The sequence below is a fragment of the Bombus terrestris genome, chromosome 12 (assembly GCF_910591885.1).
Source record: "Bombus terrestris chromosome 12, iyBomTerr1.2, whole genome shotgun sequence".
NCBI classification, from domain to species: Eukaryota; Metazoa; Arthropoda; class Insecta; order Hymenoptera; family Apidae; genus Bombus; species Bombus terrestris.
The window spans coordinates 2295775-2313749 of record NC_063280.1 but is presented as its reverse complement, the minus strand read 5'-3'; the positions used below and the strand labels follow the sequence as shown (position 1 = coordinate 2313749).

Here is a 17975-nt window from a genome sequence, read left to right as displayed (position 1 = left end):
AAGATAGGTTATTATTTGTAAGTCAGATATATCGTATCTTTCATCATATGTACTGAAACATATATACTGAAAGATAATGTTAGTTACCTTCGCAAACATTATTTATTATAGAATTATTTCTTTATATCTATTACAATAATAAAAGTAAATATTAAAAAATAGAAAACACACCATTGCTCTCTAATGCTAGTCACGCAATAAGAATATACGTAAATTTGTCAGACCTTGTTATATAATTACATAGTGTACTGACAATGGCGGAGATAAGCGGATGTCGATAATTTATTTTTAAACGAGTGTAACGGCGCAACGTATAATTCAACCAGTTAACCAACGTTCCAATTGCTATGAAACGTTCTCCTGGCTTTCACAAACTTTCTTTACGTTTCACAGTATTTTAGAAAATACGATAACTTTGCTCAATCGTATAAACCTGAGAAAACTCCATAAATTAATTCGGAGCACTCTAGTATCTTCCATATTAAACTTCCCAATATCTGAAACTTATGCCGATTACGGAACCCGTCTATTATATAAAATTTTGGAACATTGTCGTGAACATTGTCGTAAAAAAATCGATCGATAAATTTAGTCCGATAAAATCATCGAAGCGAACAATCGTCACTTTACATAGGCATCCATCCACTTTACACAATATACTGAAGCAAATTTCGTTTTCTTTCGATTACACACGAAGCAGAAACAGATGACGATGCATTTTTTAAATATCGACCGATAGTGTGCATCGTTAAACCTGAGCACAATGCACAAGAATGCCCGATAATATATATTATTATTGCGCGGGCGCGGGTCAATAATCGAGCACGTTGCCTGGCGACGGTGCTCCTGCTCTCTCTCAGCCTCCGGAATTTCTTCTTCAGTGACTAGTCCTGCAGTTGCGACGCGCAGAAGTCCAGCAACCTTCGATACATCGTCATCGGACCGGTTTCATCTACTCTGGCTTAAACACGCCGCTCCTCGGTAAGTTAAATCGAATACTTTCGCTTTATTCTTCACATCGGTTCGCGATATATTTGCTTTCATTTGATCTCTTATCAGTTTCAGTCTCTTTTCTGTTCAGATTCAAAGTTTGAAGTTAAAGTTCAGCGAACTTCATTGCGTTTCGACTCGCCTCGATGGGATTTTGCGGATCAATTTTTTAATATTTTTTATTGATTGATTGGTACGTTCATGTTCTCGTATTGTAGGTGATAATGTCAAAAAGAGTGGTTGAAAAGAAGTAATTCTGGTGTTTAAAGAATATGTTTGTGTTATGTAAAACTCATGTAAAGCTTTTGTAATGTAAAGCTTAGTATTTTTACTTTCAGTTCAATAGTTATGTGGAGGAAAAGCAGACAATTAGCAACTTCCCAACCCTGTTCAGAAACTGAAAGTGAATGTAAGAAAGGTGGTAAACAGAAACTCTCAGCACGTACTATCGAAGATAAGTTCGAAAGACTATGTGGATTCAAATTGGACGATCTTTCGTCTTTCGAAAGATTCACAACGCTTTTGTATCGACCAACTGATCCAGCTAGTTTAGGAGTTGTCAGAGCACTTTTTGGTTAGTTATTTTGGGATACAATATAATGGTTAAAAGAGTAGATGGGCAATCTATTTGTTAACATAAAACATAAGAGGTAATACAAATTTATACTTAATTTTATGTTTACTTAAATAACATTGTCTAGGACTATGCATGGTATTGGACGTGGTAGAAGAACGAGGATTAGCAGATATAGACATAAAATGGGGAGATCCTATGGAGTGTCATTTCCCATTAATTCACGGAATGAAAGCTCCCTCACTGCCATGGATGATATTAATTTATGCAATAATGTGGATAGGTGCTTTTGGAATTATGCTGGGTTCGCGATTCAAAGTAGCTTGTGCCTGTTTCGTGATTCCATATTGGTACATCTTCCTCTTGGATAAAAGTTACTGGAACAATCATACGTATCTTTATGGGATCGTTGCTATTCTCTTCTGGGGTACGGAGGCTAACAAGTACTTGTGAGTTTGAAAGAAAATCTGAATGAGAAAATTGACTGATATGAATCAGAATCATTGCAGATATTAATTTAATACTAAAAAATATCAATTTAATGGCCTAAACAGTAAATGCAAATTTTTTTTCTCGTTTTCTCTGCAATTTATCCTGATTTTCTTTATAAAATATTTAATTTATAAATCTGTACAACTTGGGCAGTTCTATGTTTACTAATTATTTAATGCTAGAAATTGACGAAGTGTTCACTTTCAGTGCATTGGATGCTACTAAAATGAAAGTTACCGAGAAAACTGCACCATTATGGAACTATTTCATTCTAAAATTTCAATTTTTTGCACTATATTTCTTAGCTGGATTGAAAAAATCTGGCACAGAATGGCTATCAGGTTACGCCATGATGAATTTATCGCAGCATTGGGTCTTCAGTCCGTTCAAGTAGGTATAATTAAGAACCGAACGTATCTAAATTCGAAAATACATGAAAACTATACTCTTATCAGAGGTAGACAGCCGATAGAATTTTACCAGTCGATAAAATAGTATTGCACCATTTCAGATTATTTTTGACTACCAAGCAAACTGATTTTTTCATAGTTCACTGGTTTGGATTTATCTTTGACCTCACGGTTGGATTTTGGATGCTGTTTGATAAAACTCGAATTCCTGCAATGATCTTTTGTACAGCTTTCCACTTAATGAACTCTCGATTATTCAGTATCGGTGAGTAATTTCGTTTCGGTAACAATTTTATCCCAAGGTAAACAAAATTCTACGTGCATTATTAATTTCAGTGTTTATTCTCAGGAATGTTTCCATTAGTGTGCCTTGCAACGATGCCTCTGTTTTGCAATCCAAATTGGCCTCGAAGGCTCGGAAGTTTCATCAAACGTAATTATGCTCGTCCATTTTCTAAGAAAAGTCAAGAGACAAGAAACTATAAGAAAATTGTGATGGAGCGAATAAACGAATCGTACGATGAAATAAATGATGAAACTGGCAACAGATCATCGATCGATGATGGAAACCAAGAAGGTACAAACTCGATAAGCTCTACAATTACTTGTAAACATATCAAAGGAATCAGCAGCAAATCGACTAGAGTGACGAAGAAGCAAAAGTTCGTAGTTTCTCTATTACTATTCCATGTATTCTTGCAGTTTTTCTTACCATACTCTCATTTTATCACGAAGGTACACTAATAATATGTTCCTGATTACACGAACCGTATACATCAATTTTTTGACATTCAATAATTCTTTCCTTTTTTCATTATTATTAGGGTTACAATAACTGGGTACCAGGAATGTACGGATATTCTTGGGACATGATGGTGCACGTTTGGGATACTGTACTAGTCGTAATTAAGATTCACGATAACGTCAGTAACGAGGATCGTTATTTGGATCCTAAAGCATGGGTGCAAACCAATCGATGGGAGAAACACGGCGATATGGTCATACAATACGCTTCCTGTTTAAGAGTAAGTGTTATCTTATCGATACACCCGTATCATCGAATTATGTAATGTTTGAGAATGTGAATTCTTAGTAAATAAGAAAAGAAAGATTCAGGTCTATAACGACGCGTACGATCAGCAAGTTTCACATACAATTTATGCTGTAGGGAGTAATATAATATTTATAGGATAATTTAATTAAACAAGAAAATCAGGTTTTCGAGAGTGACTTCCAACGTGACAGAAAACCGAAATGGTCGCGTCTGTCATCGAATTTAAGCATCTACATCGACGTGTGGTGTTCGCTAAACGGAAGATTCCAACAGAGGATGTTTGATCCAAATGTTGATATGCTAACAGTAAATTGGCACCCCTTTCAGCCTATTTCTTTCTTAATGCCCCTTCTTTCACAATATAATTCGTACAGGTATAAACACAGTTGATTTATCTAATGATTTATGAATTAAACTACCCTAGTAAATAACGTTTTCAACGAATGAATATTTTTATATAAATAAAAAAATTATGATATTTATTGCTGTATTTCCTATTCAGATACAAGTTGGAAGAAATTCAACAACACGTTTACACTTGGTCCAACGATACCGATGTTCTTTTTGTCGCGGATTTCCCAGGCATGTATCTAGACAATTATATCTCTAAGAACTTCACCAACGTCACACTGACTGTCCTCGAAGGTGAAATAACATATAGCGACGAGGAACAGAGATACGATATCGTGGTCTCGAAAGGATCATCGATTCAAATACAAACAGGCCAATTTCATAAAGTAACGACAACGAGCGCTTACCCAGCTTGCTACATGTACACCTGTACTAATCGAAATAAAGAGGAACCAGGAACAGATGGGTATGTAATAATTTTGTAAATCTTTATAAATACTTTGTAGACATAGTTGTTTAATTGCTGGTTACACCCACGATAATAACTTATATCGAATATCTGTGTCATCTTTGAGTCTAGTTAGTTGAAAATGTTATAAGTTATAGTATAGTTGAATGGAATATAGCAGGTATGAAGCATGTGCAAATTAACAGAATAAATTTAACTAAGATTTGTTTCTTTGCAGTATAATGGAGCTTGAAGAATCAAGAGAAGCTTTCCCAATCACGAAGGAAATTAGATACAAGGTCGACGCCTGGATAAGAGCATTGTATCATATAGCAAACTCATTTTTCCATTTAGTGTACAACGTTCCCATGGTGCGACGAGTACAAGTCAATGAATAATATAAATATTTGCGATTCAAAGTCGTCTGAACACACTACGAAATTAATCGAATGTTGATTTTCGTTTCTAAGCGACTAATTTTTTAGAAATAAATCAGGACTGACGAACAGTTTATTGTTTTACCTGACTTCAGGTAAAATTGTGATATCGATTCTCAGTAGATAGCGTTAATTCAATTCAGGAGATAAAGTAGTATAAATGTCCAAAGAGAATTTATTATTGACTATCAGACTATTGACTATTATAAAAATAAGTGGACAAGTGGAAACATGTATCAATGAAGTTTCGTTAAATGCAACTTTTTTACATCAGAATATTATTATTATTTTCAATTATCTACTAAATAACCTATATGTACTATAAGGATATAGAATAAATAAAATTCAAGTATATAACAATTAAGCTTCATTGGTATTTACTCCCAGTCTACCCGTCCATTTATTTTTGTCTCTGCGACTGTATGTAATATATAAATAATGGAAGAATCAAAAGTGCACGGAGGAAGATGATCGTGATTAAAACCGTATTTTCGTATTTTTTCCGATTAACATTTTCGCTTTTGTTTGGAAGATAATGGCGAATAATTGCCACCGTGGCGAGTTTTAGAGCTAAGAGCGTCTATTATTAGTTCCTAATAAAAAGATAATCGACGAAGTAGAAGACGTCGTAATCGTAACTATGTCAACTCGTCTATGCCCCTGTAAAAACAATTCATCGTGCTTCTAATAATACGCTCAAGACGGATCTTTCCTGTCTCGGTCTATGCGCAAAACGCCACTGAAATAAATGGTCGATAACCTGCTTCGATTATTCGTCGATTCGGTGATCGTTGTAAAAATCGACGAAATTCGAGAAAACACGATTTTTTTTATTTAAGATCTTAAATAAAAGAGAAAGGAAAGAAAGAAATCACATCCCATTCTATTTAATGGTTGTGTGGTTGGATATTTAGGGGCTCACAAAACATTTAGAGACATTTTGAGAATATATTATGCGTGTTATACGAAACACTTAAAAATGTTGTTAGCGCTGTAACGAGACTGTCATAATCGTATTGGTAAAGTTTGAAATGAATCTGGAAATGTAGATGGACGCTACAAGATGCTTAGAACAAGTATTTGTTTATATGACATAATAGTATTTAAACAGTCGATTATGAATTGTATTAGTAAGCCTCAATATTCATTATAATTATTTTCGATACTTAATGCACGTTCAAGCTGTATATTGTACGTGCTGTATACTGACTTTTTACTTGATATATTTTGACAGTAAATATCTCGCAATTTCTATATATATTTTCAAATTGATTCCAAGTTTGACCAATGTAATCACGATAGTCGTGTCTAATTACGGTGCTAATGAAATTTCAAAATGTTTTATATAATACGTACAATATTGGTACAAAAGTTTCCTATGATAAGAGTTCAAATATTTTCGTCAGCCGCTCTAATTTATATATAATGATAAGCGAAGATTGAATTTTAAAAGAAAAACGGCTTCTAAAATCGGAACAATCGGCGAATGTTTCGTTTTTTTCTTCTTTTTTTTTACATTCAAGAAGTCTACAGAACTATTTTCCTCGCAATCGGTGCCAAGAACTTCGGCAACCAAACGTTTTACAGCGAGTGCCAGTATTGCTCAACCGATTCTCAACAAGATAACAGATAGCAACGTGAATTAAAACAATTCGTTCGTGTGTTTTCACTGCCACGAAATGTACGCAATCAAACCATCTCTTTTCTCTTCGCGACATAATGCTTGTAAACCGTACATACGCCTACGTTAAGCGCGTAAATTTGATATCTCGTAACATTGTAATAAGCTTTCTCATCTGATAAGTTGTAAGTAAATGCATTCGATGGATCTGATAATTATTTCAGTGATGTACCAACTGTTTCGTATTGCCCCGTGGCCGACAAATAATAACATTATTGTTGTTGTACAATGTAGAATATGCTGCCACCTGTTCCTTTTACAAAAATATTTTCAACATTGTGTCATCAATCACGTTTGTTGTAATAATAATTTTTTAATCGAAGAGTGTATTTTTACATTCACAGCTCTTTTAATACATTTGTCAATATAGTTTACTTTGCAATATAGATTTTCAAATAAATTTCTAATTTCTCAATTGTAAATCTTGATTTTATGAACACTCAAAAACCATTTACTTGCAGACATATATCGTTTAAAAACAAATATGCAGATAGAAGTAACATCGATGGAGATCGGTAATTAAGTACTGATGTGTTCCCTTCCATATAAAAATTCTAGATAAGTGTTGAACGAGTTGCAAATAAATTTTAAGTTCTACTAAATCCAAAAATCTGTTCAGTTAATATTCAGTTTCGATGAAATAGAACTCTATAACAAAAAAAAAAAAAACTAAAATTAAGAAATCTGTTATCAAAAAATCTGAAAACGTTTTTGATAAAAGAACAGGAAATAACACTAAATAATATAAAATTGTCGAAAGAATTATAAACTTATAGCATAACAATATACTATTTAGAACACGGGGCCACTTAAACATATAAGTAAATCAGCTGAGATTATCATTATCACAAAATGGACATCGGTATCGACATACGTAATGTCGCTATACCTATACCTGTTTAGAAACTTGCTTATCTCGATACGTGGCGGAGGAAACAGCTGTCGATTGTCAGTCGCTGGTATACGATCGTACGGAGACCTTCGATCCAAGTAACGTTGAAAAATTTGTCCGAAATCGTATTGGTAATTAACCAATTGCGAAATTGGTGAGCGTAAATCGACAAGCGGATAGTGTGATCCATTTAAATTTACGCGATCGAATTGTTGTTATTCGAAGTGATATAGTATGCTTATGAGAGTGAAAATATGATGAAAATAATTGCAATGTGACAGTGTCATCAAAAAAGTACTACATATTGACAAAAGTTTGTGAAAAATTTTGTAAATAATTACATGAGATAATAATGAGATACAATATAGAACTATGAATGGCAGTTAGTTGATTTTATGATTAAAAAATGAGCGACTATTAATTGTATTTATGGTGTGATCGACGTTGCAACGAATATAATCGTTAATAATTTCTTCTTCATATTTTCTTGTAGATTTGATTAGAAAATTAAATGATGGTTTGTAACTTTTTTCCAAATCGTATTTTTTAATGTTGCGTACAAAAACACACTGATTATAATCATAAAAAATTTGTCGATGCTTGTTTTTCAAAAGTATGAGATTATTTACCTTCGTATGATTTCTAGAGAAAACATGCCCGCCAATGGAGATAACGATAGAGGAAGAACGAAAGACACGGATCCGCTGCTCGAAGCGCTTGATAAACTCGGATATGGGTCCAGCTTTTTATGGATAATATTCATTTTTACACTGACACCGACGATATTCAATGGAATGCACTCCATGTCTTATATCTTTATTGCCGAAGTAAACTTAACTTACACTTAGTAGCTACAAAAACTATTCGCACATATCATTATTTTCCAACGAAAAGTCTTTCTATCAAGTTCTATATATACTTCAAATTTTAGTAATTATATCAAAGTACCAAATGCTAAAAGTGGTACGGTAACAATTAACAAGTAATCAAACTTAATCAGTTAGTATTTAAATATTATAATAAATATAATTACGTGCCAATACTTCCTGTAGCCACTGTACCATATTAATAAAAAAAGTATTTTATAGCGATCATAGCCCTGGAATAAAAAATTGATAGAATTCTATATAAAAATATACACATATCATTAGATAAATAAGAATTATGTTTCACAGACTCCCACACATTGGTGTGCAATACCAAGTTTGACTGCCGCAAATTGGACGGACGAAGAAATAAGAAACATCTCATCGACCAGTTCATGTACTATGTACGATTATAATTATGAAGACTTTGCGCATATTGGATTCGAGAAAGCATTAGAATATAAAATTTCGAAGCCTCTGCCTGAGTCAATTTCTTGTGAAGTAAGGAGTTTCGCGAATGACATCGATGGAACTTCTCTCGTGCAAGATGTGAGTATCACATTTCACTAATTAGATATAGCCGTAAGTCGTAACACTATTATCCGAAGTTACTTAAAATCCAATTTCCTTAAAGTTCCCTTATCGTTGCTAGAAAGTCGTTTCGATCGTGTCCAATATTCACGGCGACATCTGTTAGTATCGATTCACTCCTGCTCAAAAATTCGGAGCACGTTAAAATTCTTAAAGGAATAACGACTTTCTTGAAAGAATATATATTTCACTCATAACACACAATATCCTTCAATAGTATTGAAATTGTAATCAATTATATTTAAAAATAAAAGTTATGATTATAATATACTTATTTGAGAGAAAAATGGATGAGAAAGCTTGCTTTACTGAAAAACAAATTTTCGAAGTCCCATTTCCAAATTTTTTGAATTTTTTGTCGTATCCTGGAATTTTTTATAGGCAAAATTGGAAAAACTGGATTTTTTGCAGGCAAAACTGAAAGAACTGGACTTTTTTTATACGTTCTTTATACTTTTTTATAATGATTTTTCTCAGACAGTATTTCAAAAGATCTTATTTTATAAAAGAGTATGTTGCATTCCAGTAGGAACTTTTATGTAGATAAGATAACCAGTGACTTAATTATAATGGGAAATTATGAATAATCGACTTTATTATTAATTTTAGTGGGATTTGGTATGCGATAAAACCGTGGCCCGTTCGAGCACTCACATGGCTTTGTCCCTTGGAAAATTATTGGGTAGCGCTTTGTTCGGAGTCATCGCAGATAAATATGGCCGAAAAATCTGTTACGTTATTGGAATAATAATGTTAATCACCTCTGGTCCAGCTGGTGCGATCGTGCCTTGGTATTGGGGTTTTATAATCTCGAGAGTAGTTAACGGTGCTAGTCATGCAGCCATACAGTATTCGTCTTTCACGACACGTGAGTACTCCATAAATTGATAATATTATAACTATGAAACACATAATAATGTGATATCGATGTGATTTTAAATCAATTGAAAATTTGTATTTATAGAAATTTCTATCCTTGGAGACTCCAATAACTATCAAAATTAATATTAAAATGAAATATTACTAATGAACTAAAGATTGATATTTATTAGTTGGTTTATTGGGTCGTTAATAATTATTATATATTAGCCTATTTGTCATATAGTCACAGAGGTAGCGAATGAAAAACACAGACAATGGATGGGAATTGCTTACAACGTCGGCTATGCCACAGGGATAGTAATTGTACCAGGTGTAGCTTATTTGCTACACGAATGGAGATATATTCAATTAGCAATATCTTTACCGGCTTTGCTTTTGCTAATACACTTGTGGTAAGTTTGCTTTTGTGTAATGTGAAGTTTCTCAAAGAGACTGAGATCAAGCAGTTTGTTGTCTGAAATTGCTTCACGACATAATCTTGTTTGAATTATAGTATTAAAAACTGAATTCAGAGAAATACTGTTTGTATCTTTAAAAGAATTCAGGGAACTTGTTATGATAAATCATTTTAATGAGCAGATATGTAGAACAACTGTAATTTGCAACTACTGTTGCAGGCTTATGCCAGAATCTCCACGATGGCTGATAACTCACAATCGTCGACAGGAGGCGAAGAGTTTAATCGATAGAGCATCTAAAGGAAGTCCTGATGCAGAAATGAGTACGTCATTGACATCACCCATACAAATACAAGAGTTAAAACAAGAATCGAAGGATACCAAAGAAGGATTGCATAAAAATATCAAAGGATTTTTGGTGCTTCTTAGCAATAGTGAATTACGAAAGAGGATTCTTATCACGAATTTTACTTGGATGACAGCTTCTCTGACTTATTACGCGTTAGGTAATCGAATGATCGAAATTTATTCCTGTTTCCGCTTACTACTATAGTATCTAAAAGAATTATACTTTTACAGTAGAACTCTGTTTATAGTAAATTATCGAAGGAGAGATAGTTTATATAATTGAATTTTACATGTATAATGAGAATGTAGTGATTCTCTCCACTACCTAAAATTTTTTCGTACATATAATAGCAGTTCATATTCAAAAAAATGGATTTAACTAACAAGAGTTCATTTAATAAAAATTTCGTTCAAAAACATAAATAGAGTTCATGTAAACTGTCCTAAAGCTTAAAGCTTAAAATATATTTTATCAATTCTTTCAGCGTTAAATGTAAACAATTTCTCAACAAATCGGTACATTTATGTGTTGGTAATGGGTCTAACAGAAATACCAGCTTATTTGATACCGACACCGATTCTAATGATTATGGGACGACGTCTAGGAAGCGTAATTTTATATGTCATAGCTGCGTTATGTCTACTCTGTATTCTCGCGATTCCAACGACTCAAAACGATGCAATTATGACCGTATCCTTAATTGGTAGATTCAGCGCGTCAGCTGCTTATGGGATCGTCATTCTATATAGCTCGGAGCTTTTCCCCACGGTAAGCATAAATAATTGAACTATAAAAGCAATTTACAATAAAATGAGCAATTCTACAATTTTTTTCAAAAAAACTTTACAAATATCCATTTTGCAAGATCCAAATTATATTTTGTTAAGTATATAGATAAAAGCTTGATTATCCTATAATTTCATTCACGCGAGTTCTATATTTTGGTCGCCGATAGTTCTAGCGTTAATAAATAAACTGCATCAATTTTACTTCTAACTATATCCAACTATTTCAATAAAAATTACTCGCTAGATACTATTAGGTCATTCCATAAGTTCACGCCGACTTTTGTGTATACATTTCATGTGTCGATTTATAAACATACGGCGATAAGGGACCAATGCGCTTGAAAAACGGGAAGAAGTTGTACAACGAGAGGCGGATTACATTTTTTCATGAAACTGAAAGGTATGTAAACAATCTTAACATACATAACCGCTCGAAAAACAGAACGAACTTATGGGATGACCTAATATGATAGACATTTTCGTAATTTTTACTATTTAATGTACCTTTTGGGCATTTCTAGACAAGTTCAATAAATATATGTATTACGTGTGTTTTTGGAACACCTGAAATTTCATTAACACTGTTACCAAGACTAGACCATCATGATTATCATATTGGTAAAATTTGAAATGATGACATCAATGACAGCTCTAAATTATTTTTCTTCGAAACAGGTCTGCAGAAACTCCGCGGTTGGTACGAATTCTGCGATGTCGCATGTCGGAAGTGTGGCCGCGCCTTACGTCGCTGATTTATTAGGAGCTGTTGTATGGTGGGGACCAACAACTCTTTGCGGTGGCTTAGCTTTAATAGCAAGTATACTATGTTCGATTTTGCCGGAAACTCGGGGCAGGCCGTTAGCGAACACCGTCAACGAGGAAATTACGGAAGAACGAGAGAACGTGTCGTTTTATAACTCTTGCAAGTGTGTATGAAATACAACAGTAATGGGGTCAGGACTGGTATATTTTCTGCTACATTAGCTTATTCTGATTCGTTCATAAGATCCCTTTTTTTGTTCACAAGACTCATTTTTCAAACGAAGCAAGATCAATCTGTATTTCTAAAAAAGGTGTAACTGTGTTTTAATAAAAGTATTGTATACTAGTATACCAAATTCCCACATACAAGACTTGATGAGACGATAGTCTCGTTTCTAAACAATGTGTCCTCACATATTGCAATAGCTAACGAAAATATTCGAACTCATGTAGATACATTTTATGAATATATTTGTTGTATGAAAAATTTTGCAATTTCGTTAGCACTGTAATGAAACTCGAGCATCATGATGGTGCTAGTAAAGCTTGAAATAAATCTGAAAATGTACATACATGTTACTGCTGCAAGATACCGAATATAAACGTATAGTTCGTACAGATTACAAAAATATTTAGACAGTCAAGTATTTATTGTACTAGTAAGAATCAATTCAGTGAGACAAGATGAATATTCGCTTCTAGACGTATACTAATTTCTTACTGAATATGTATATGTTAGTAATAAATATCTTATAACTTATATGTGCATTTTCAGATTGATTTCAAATTTTACGAATATAATTATGTGTTTCATTATAGCGCTAATAAAACTGCAGAACATTTTATGTAAGGATCCAAATACTTTCGTAAGCCACTGTACTTCTGACTGCGTTTTACACTGCCTTTATACAAGAATTTGATATTATCAACGGACTTATTTTGTATTGTATATCCACGGATTAAAACGCGGAGAATTAGACGATGACTCAAGGATGTAATTGTCTGCTTGTTATACTTTATTTTCGAAAGAAAAATATATACAGATTTATGTAATATTTCTTTCATATCCCTTTTTATGAAAATTCTACTTGATCTCTGGATAGTCAGAAATCATATTTAACTCGTTGATGTTATTTATTCACCGTGAATAATTCTCTCGACACTTATTACAGATTATATAACTACCATCAACTATTGCAATTATACATGGCATGTGTAAGCACATGCATTGTAGAAATCGTTGTAATTATCTCTTCTGATACAAATCTAACACGGTTGTCACGCATATATTGTCAAACACACAAGTATTTAAAGACAAAATACTTAAAAGTGAACGTATAAAAGGTAAGACTAACAATCGTACAATTAGTTTAGTCGGTTCCTTACTTCGCGAGGAGATTCAACATAAGTTTTGAAACATGAAGAATTCAGCGTTTCTTGCCTCGTTTATCCTCTATTGGGTAAGAATAAATATATCCTATTTTCAAACAGTATAAACAATACGATGTCTGTCGTTTCAAAATATTCAAATTTATCTACTTCAGGGTCTTTTCAGTCAAAATGTAATTGTGTTACACGCGGAACGTCCACCTTTTCCTCCCGAAATAATACATGATTGTATGGATCGTGAAAACATAACAACTAGTGAGTTAATTATCATAAGTGAAACAATTATTACATTTATAATAAAATCATTAAAAAAATTACAGAAGAATTGATGATACTTGATAGTTTACCGATTGAGACAATTAAATTACTAGGCAGCAATAGAGAAGACTTCAGAAATATCGGATGTTTCTTAGCTTGCGCCTTCCAACAACATGGCGACGTAAAGATAATTTTATATATAAATATAACCAAGAAATTAACACGTTTTCTGATTCATTTATACTTCAGATGTTAGGATATACTATGAATTTACAAACAATGATGGGTCGTATGCACGGAATGCATCACGGTCACATGGACGCCAATCCGTCTTTCGCTAATGTCTTGCAAACATGTTCAGATTCTGGTAAGTATATTTATTCTGTAATAATAATTTATATTTTATCATGGTGAAAATTTTAAAAATAATTTGTATCTCTTTGTTTTAGTTGGAGGAACAGACGACGAATGCGAAGCGGCTCTTACCTTCCACGTGTGCTTGATGGAAGCTTTCCATAATAGATCCTAAATCAATTTATATTTTATCTATTTGGACGTATCTGCTGCGATAATGGCAACTTGTTAAAAATTATTTAAATTAGTAAACTATTTAATTAGCAAGTAATTGAAAAGGATAGTTGATAATTTGTGCAACCTTTCTCCCTAAGAGTCCCAGTTCAAATATATCTAATAATGCGTGTGATAAAATTAATCAATTCGAAACGTAGATACGATTGCCATACGTCCTAATACAATTGGATTATGTTTCTAGATTCGTCACATAGTCACGACTATCGTTTCGCGGTGCAGTATCGACATGTTCGCTAAAAAATTACAAATTTCCTCCACCTTGGTTTCCAGATCTCAGGACTTACTGAGGTATTATATAAAAGATCTTCATATTCATCATTCAGTAATGAATAATAACAATTCATTCCTATTCGTGAATAATTATTTAACACATTAACGAATACAGTTTTGGATGGCGAAAGCTTCTAGTGCCCGTTTCGTTGTTTGGAGTCATTGCACTTTTATTCTGCTTGTGCTACATATTTTGGGATACGATGGATTATAAGATAATGGAAAACAACGTTTTCATCCAAGATCTAAATAGCCCTATAAAGGAAAATTCAACATTGTCCCAACAAAGTTTTAATGACACTATGCAACAGAAAACTGGTAAGACCTATTGTCAAACTGGTCTATCATGTAATACAATAACCTGTTCGTCTATCCCGCAAGATTCTGGAACAGTGGTGTCAGAGTTCATCGAGAACAATTTCAAGGTATTTAATAAAAAACAACAACGAAAGCAATATTCCTATCTTCTTAGCCCAAATGACGTATCAACTAGTTTATCGTATATTATATATTTCGTGTAGGCTATCTGCAAGGATACAACATCCGTGAAATTGTCACTTATCAAATGCAAATTCCCCGAGAACATGCTTCGGAAGAATTGGCTGTGCACCAACTTGTCGATCGAAGAGTTGACGTTCGAGCGCTGCTTCCTCAGCAAAATAGAGGATAACGCGTTTTCGTCGTCCATTTATGAACAGACGAAGAAGATCTCCATGATCAACAACGAACTCGTCTCTTTGCGCAAGGCGATGTTCCGTCACTTTAAAATGTTAGAGGTGCTGAGTATTAACGAAAATATCGTCAAGTCGGCTGAATTTAATTTGCTCGAAGAGGTGGCGGGTTCTTTGACCACGCTGGACCTGCGCCAAGCCATCGACGATCGGAAGGTGCTTCGAAACATAACGGGCGGAAACGCGTTGTCAAAGCTTGAATTATTGTCTTTATGGGGGAACTCCATATCCGTGATCGATGCTGAATTGTTCATCGGTGTGCCAATGGTGAAATCGCTTTATCTACACGCCTCGAACATTGAGACAGTGTCGCAAGATACTTTGCAACCGATGGCTTCATCCATATCGCAAATAACGCTGTACAGCAACAATATTGTTTCGTTACCGCAGGGTCTGCTAGATCACGTGGTTGATTCGAATAAATGCTTTGGTATGTTTATGTACGACAATCCTTGGCACTGCGATTGTAGTTTAAAATGGTTACAGGATTTCATGCAAAATCAGTATATCTGTATGGACCAGTCGAATGTAGTAAATTCGGATAGAAAAATTCCAATTTGTAAGACGCCTCAGGAAAAAGCTGGGAAGCCATTTACAACAGTGGATTTCTGTTCTCAGTCAACCACCAATTCCACCATATTCACCACGACACTTAAATCTACTAAACACGATTCGATCCAAACTACTACTATTACTCCAACTAAAGGTATAACCAATCAAACCACCCAGACACCAGATACAACCAATAGGATGGTCCACGTAAATTGCAGTCTCACCTATACATATATACAAACTGCTAATACACGAAAACTGTTATCCACCGATGTTCTTCAGTTTCCTCCGCGATTTCCCCATTTCTATATCTCGAAGGTCTCAGACCGCAGCATTATCGTGAATTTGCCCGACCTGAACAAAGAAATCACGCTGCTCTGGTTCGACAACAATAACGTCGACAGCTCGCTCGGCTGTGCAAAAAATGTGAAGTACTCTTATCTGCTGCAGAATATCGATTCGCAGGCGACGTATACGATCTGTTTGCTCGACGATAACGGGGACAACGTATCACCGTTGAACTGTTTGGCTGTAACTACTAGGCCCATTTACGAGTACAGGACCTGGTTGACGAACGCAGACAAAAGTTTAGTCTTCCCTCTACTGATATCGTCGTTGATTCTACTGTTCTTCGTCGGTGCTTTCCTCTCGTTCCTGCTGATAAGGCGATATCCAACGTTGCTTCGCGGTAACAAACGGATCATGTTGGTGAAATGCAGGAACGTGGACGCCATTGTGCTTCCAAAGGGCGTCGATATGGATGAGGCGAAACAGAGAAAGTCAATCTCTGTTTCTTACGTTAGTAAGCTTTACGAGGATGGCTACGTTACGCCTTTGCCTCCGGAGAGAACGCTGCTTCCTCGAAGATCGAGAATATCTAGAACAAACTCTCAAAGCGACAGAAATAGTTACGTGTCAGAGATTGAGACAATAGAGTCGCAACTAGCTTTTTGGAAACTGAAAAGCGAGCTGGAGAAACAGAAATCAATTGCTCCTCCATTACCACCACATCCTTCCAACTTAATTCCTTCCGTCTCTTGGGGAATGGATACAAAAGACGACCGTGATTATGAAGCTTTTAATTTAAATTCCGTAATACCTGATGCCCATTAGATCATTAACCATTTTACAACAATTGAGTAATGATTTCAAAGTCGTTTACTGACATATACTACATATTTTGCAATGTGAAGTTACACAGTTGAATCTCTTCTCATTGGATCGAATTCTGTAAAATTTGGCTGCCGGCCGAGAGGTACGCGTGTCAATGTCAATTTCAGTGATCACGTATAAACAAGAAAATTGAACCACTAAAAGATGCCGATAATTGGAAATATATATATATATATCGTAAATAAAATTTTAGTTAAATTTATGAAATGTGTTTCGTTCTATTATCGTTCCTTGTATCATTGCAAAAATGTTTGTTCTAGTGTCGATTATTATCATTGGCCAGTCTCTGTCGTTTATTTTTGATGATTAGGTCAGTAGTTCGGCGTAGCACGTCGAAGCTCTATCTGATTGGCTAAGGAGGTCAGTCAGCTTCGTGTTTGCTTCTTAGAAGCGGCTGCCAGCTCGAGCTTTTTTACTACCACGAGTGACTAGCAATCCACTGCAATTCTCTAAAAGGACGCAATGCCAATATCAAACCACTGTACTGTTGAAGCACGCTGCAATCAGTATAACTGTTTGCGTGTTCGCCCACCGAGTGCCGTGGAAATGACCGGCTATACGCAATGACACGTCACTAGCTTTCTACGTGCACTGCCAATAGCAGTTCCGGATTTGCGTGAGCTTGACATTGTCAAATGATGTAACACCACACCTAACACGTGCCATTTCTCCCTTTGTGATAAATTGACTTCTTTGCACCCCGATGAACCACGATCGAATACACTTTTTATTGTCTTTACGTTCGTTTATCTCTACTCCAAGTTAATCTCATTCTTTCGACATTTTCTTTTTTTTTTTTTTGACATTAGAATTAATCTATGAAATACAAATATTTGATGAATTACTGTGATATTTATATTCAATTAATTAGATATATACTGATTCTATTATATATGTTAATAAATTTTTATATTTATTTTGCTTTCATATCTTGTATATCCTTGATAGAAAATTGTAATTACTGTACTGTGAATGTTTGTCTATTTTATACGATGCAGAAATGATTGAAATGCATAATATTCTATGAAAATATATGAAATACCTAA

The 17975-nt window shown here is 34.4% G+C and overlaps 4 protein-coding genes across 10 annotated transcripts; all 4 read left to right on the top strand.

Annotated features, from left to right (window-relative positions):
• Positions 1-402: 402 nt before the first annotated feature.
• On the top strand, positions 403-5648 carry LOC100645769 (vitamin K-dependent gamma-carboxylase). 4 transcript variants are annotated; one of them, XM_020865801.2, is made up of 11 exons: positions 404-981; positions 1082-1183; positions 1329-1564; positions 1692-2013; positions 2264-2446; positions 2568-2731; positions 2816-3201; positions 3291-3491; positions 3656-3894; positions 4023-4337; positions 4558-5648. In XM_020865801.2, the coding sequence occupies exons 3-11, from the start codon at positions 1339-1341 to the stop codon at positions 4715-4717; spliced, it is 2196 nt and encodes a 731-aa protein (XP_020721460.2). In that variant the 5' UTR covers positions 404-981; positions 1082-1183; positions 1329-1338; the 3' UTR covers positions 4718-5648. The 4 variants fall into 4 exon arrangements, with proteins under 4 accessions (XP_048267163.1, XP_020721460.2, XP_020721459.2 ...); XM_020865800.2 differs by having other exon boundaries at positions 1060-1183; XM_048411206.1 differs by lacking the exon at positions 1082-1183 and having other exon boundaries at positions 403-981; positions 1314-1564.
• Positions 5649-7706: 2058 nt separating this feature from the next.
• On the top strand, positions 7707-12321 carry LOC100646002 (organic cation transporter protein). Of its 3 annotated transcripts, none has more exons than XM_003399432.4 (8): positions 7707-7846; positions 7976-8156; positions 8505-8744; positions 9396-9654; positions 9892-10060; positions 10286-10572; positions 10900-11183; positions 11879-12321. In XM_003399432.4, exons 2-8 carry the CDS (start codon positions 7983-7985, stop codon positions 12137-12139), a joined length of 1674 nt encoding a protein of 557 aa, XP_003399480.1. In that variant the 5' UTR covers positions 7707-7846; positions 7976-7982; the 3' UTR covers positions 12140-12321. The 3 variants fall into 3 exon arrangements, with proteins under 3 accessions (XP_003399480.1, XP_048267165.1, XP_003399481.2); XM_048411208.1 differs by adding an exon at positions 11530-11603 and having other exon boundaries at positions 7840-8156; positions 11879-12110; XM_003399433.4 differs by having other exon boundaries at positions 7840-8156.
• Positions 12322-12451: 130 nt separating this feature from the next.
• LOC100646193 lies at positions 12452-14237 on the top strand. The gene is made up of 5 exons (XM_003399434.4): positions 12452-13425; positions 13510-13609; positions 13675-13793; positions 13862-13979; positions 14062-14237. Exons 1-5 carry the CDS (start codon positions 13384-13386, stop codon positions 14139-14141), a joined length of 459 nt encoding a protein of 152 aa, XP_003399482.1. The 5' UTR covers positions 12452-13383; the 3' UTR covers positions 14142-14237.
• Positions 14238-14358: 121 nt separating this feature from the next.
• On the top strand, positions 14359-17748 carry LOC100648992 (leucine-rich repeat transmembrane protein FLRT3). Of its 2 annotated transcripts, XM_048411205.1 has the most exons (4): positions 14359-14491; positions 14589-14791; positions 14855-14898; positions 14995-17748. In XM_048411205.1, the coding sequence occupies exons 1-4, from the start codon at positions 14430-14432 to the stop codon at positions 16867-16869; spliced, it is 2184 nt and encodes a 727-aa protein (XP_048267162.1). In that variant the 5' UTR covers positions 14359-14429; the 3' UTR covers positions 16870-17748. The 2 variants fall into 2 exon arrangements, with proteins under 2 accessions (XP_048267162.1, XP_003399585.2); XM_003399537.4 differs by having other exon boundaries at positions 14589-14898.
• The last annotated feature ends 227 nt before the right edge of the window (positions 17749-17975 follow it).